The 2,525-nt window shown below is 46.0% G+C and overlaps 1 protein-coding gene across 1 annotated transcript; it reads left to right on the plus strand.

Moving 5' to 3' along the window:
- Nucleotides 1-246: 246 nt before the first annotated feature.
- Nucleotides 247-2,114, plus strand: GADD45G (growth arrest and DNA damage inducible gamma). Its single transcript, XM_056552237.1, has 4 exons — nucleotides 247-406; nucleotides 768-869; nucleotides 994-1,207; nucleotides 1,326-2,114. The coding sequence occupies exons 1-4, from the start codon at nucleotides 354-356 to the stop codon at nucleotides 1,434-1,436; spliced, it is 480 nt and encodes a 159-aa protein (XP_056408212.1). The 5' UTR covers nucleotides 247-353; the 3' UTR covers nucleotides 1,437-2,114.
- The last annotated feature ends 411 nt before the right edge of the window (nucleotides 2,115-2,525 follow it).

The raw sequence follows: 2,525 nt of genomic DNA on the forward strand, positions 1-2,525 counted from the left end.
TCATTGTGAGACCCCCCTCCTCCCCATGCGCCCACCACAGACCCTCCACCACACTCGGCTGAGCTGCCCCCTCCCCTACGTGTGGCCTTCTGGCACAAGCCAGAGCGTTCTGTAACCCCCTATTAGCATTACAATGCCGCCTCCGCCCGGCCAATCAGAGTGAAGGAGTGCAGGAAGCCCCGCCCCCGGCTCTGAGCAGATAAATAGCAGCGTCTCGGCAGTAGCTCTTCACACACTGCTTGGGATTCTAGCCTGCTCGCTGACAGCTTTGGATTAACTCCTTCACTTACCGGAACCTTTGTGGATTTTTTTCTGTCTATTTGGCTTTATCACTTGTGAGATACTAAACCAACATGACTCTGGAAGAAGTGCACGGACAGGAAGCTGTTGTGGAAAGCGCTGAGAGGTAAATGTCCTTTTCCCTGGCAAACACTGGAAATGGTTTTATGGGGGGCAGTGTCATGTGGGTACAGCAATGGGGGAAGAATAGCTACTGCACTGGTACTTAGTTTGATGCTAAGAGTTTTTTATGTGGCTCCAGCTGTTGCAAAACTACAAATTCCAACATGCCCGGACAGCCTTCGGCTGTCCGGGCATGCTGGGAATTGTAGTTTTGCAACAGCTGGGGCAACACTGTAACAAGTTGCATGCATTGATAGTCTAGATGTTCAGTGCCAGTTTGTACGCCATATAAGGAGCTAGAGATAGCTGAAATGGGCATGTGATGCTGGATTTATACTCATGTGTGTCAATTGTGTCTTGTTCAGGATGCACAGCGCTGGTAAAGCCCTGCATGAGCTGCTGATCTCCGCCCAGAGACAGGAGTGTCTGACCGTCGGAGTCTACGAGTCTGCCAAAGTCATGAATGTGTAAGTATCCCACTCCCTTGTGAACCCACGCACACCCATTACTCATGCACACACGTAACGCATTGCCCACACACAGACCCACTTGCGGCACGGCTAACGTTCCCCTCTCCTTTTCCTTCTGCAGTGATCCAGACAACGTGACCTTCTGCATTCTGGCTGCTGATGAGTTCGATGAAGGGGACATTGCCCTGCAGATCCACTTCACCCTGATCCAGGCTTTCTGCTGTGAAAATGACATTAATATTGTACGACTGAATGACACGGAGAAGCTGGCAGAGATCCTGGGAAGCACAGACGAGTCTGGAGAACCCAAAGATCTGCACTGCATCCTTATTACGGTAAGTGTCCTGTTCCTGCTTATCTGCAATGACTTGGCGCTGAGCCCTTTTGGCTGTGTCTCAATCCTTTTTTCTTGTAAGCAGTTTACTCATGTTCCGTTCCTTTTCTATTTCGCAGAACCCCAGTGAGGATGCTTGGAAAGACCCAGCTCTGGAAAAACTTGGTCTGTTCTGTGAAGAAAGCCGTAAAGTGAATGACTGGGTGCCCACTATTACCCTGCCTGAGTGAAGAAACTACTAGTGCATTAGATGGTGAAAACCCTTTTTGCATTCTTACCATGGTGTTGTACGCCTGGTTGGGCCAGCTGCGTTCCCGAGTCTGTGGATTACGCTGGTTGAAGTCGGAATATGTGGCCGAGACTAGCACGATGTTGGCTCTTGTGGAGCAAAAGAGTAAGGAGGAAGATTGACATGGACTGATCTACAGAAGGGATGGTTCAGACCAGTGCAAAGCCTCCTAATAGCATTGCAGGACGGGGCAGTCATACCGTGGAGCTGGAGTATATTGTATGTTTGCAAACCTGGAAGGACTTTTGCAAAGTGGAAATGTCTTTTTGGATTGGATGTTACAAGCAAGACCTATGGCAGATGGGAAACAACTCGCTATGCTGAGAGCTTATGGAATTACTTTTTGAGCATACTATGAACTCTTGGACTAACAAAAGATTAAAAAAATAAATAAAAAAAAACACGTAAAGAAGAAACTGGACTTAATTTCTGACACTCTTGGATCTGTCTCTGTACAGGAGAGGGTCCTGAAGCCGCTATGAACTTTATATACAGTGCATATACCTATGCTACATTCCCTTGGCACTTCTATCATGTAACCATTTACAATTTTATCTGTTTGCATTGTTGCTGACTTATAATAACTTGTCATTGTGCTACAATAAACCATTTGAACGAACTTTTACTTGTCAGTCTACTATGTTATCACACCTGGGTACCAATAATTGTGCAAAAAGTCCAGCACAACACTCATAATGAAATATACAGTAATAGGTATATGTATTAATGTTTGTCTAGATTACTGTGCAGGTTTTTGTCTGCACTTACTGGGGGAAATTTATCAAAACCTGAGCAGATAAAATTTGTCCAGTTGCCCATAGCAACCAATCAACTTTCTGCTTTAATTTTTAGAGAGCGCTCTGAAAAATGAAAGAAGCAATCCGATTGGTTGCCATGGGCAACTGGGCAATTTTTCCTCTGCACAGGTTTTGATAAATCTCCCCCACAGTTTATTTTTTTTCCTCTTCTTTCTTGCACAAGGAAGGGGACATGCCTCTCCAGATAAGAGAGAGCTGAGGCTCCTAATTCT

The sequence above is a fragment of the Hyla sarda genome, chromosome 1 (genome assembly GCF_029499605.1).
Source record: "Hyla sarda isolate aHylSar1 chromosome 1, aHylSar1.hap1, whole genome shotgun sequence".
Classification (NCBI taxonomy): Eukaryota; Metazoa; Chordata; class Amphibia; order Anura; family Hylidae; genus Hyla; species Hyla sarda.

Excerpts from the sequence above, each read along its gene's own strand:
- GADD45G (XM_056552237.1), top strand. The coding sequence starts at position 354 with ATGACTCTGGAAGAAGTGCACGGACAGGAAGCTGTTGTGGAAAGCGCT. Across the intron at positions 407-767 it reads GTTGTGGAAAGCGCTGAGAG|GATGCACAGCGCTGGTAAAG; the intron begins GTAAATGTCCTT and ends TGTCTTGTTCAG. Across the intron at positions 870-993 it reads TCTGCCAAAGTCATGAATGT|TGATCCAGACAACGTGACCT; the intron begins GTAAGTATCCCA and ends TTCCTTCTGCAG.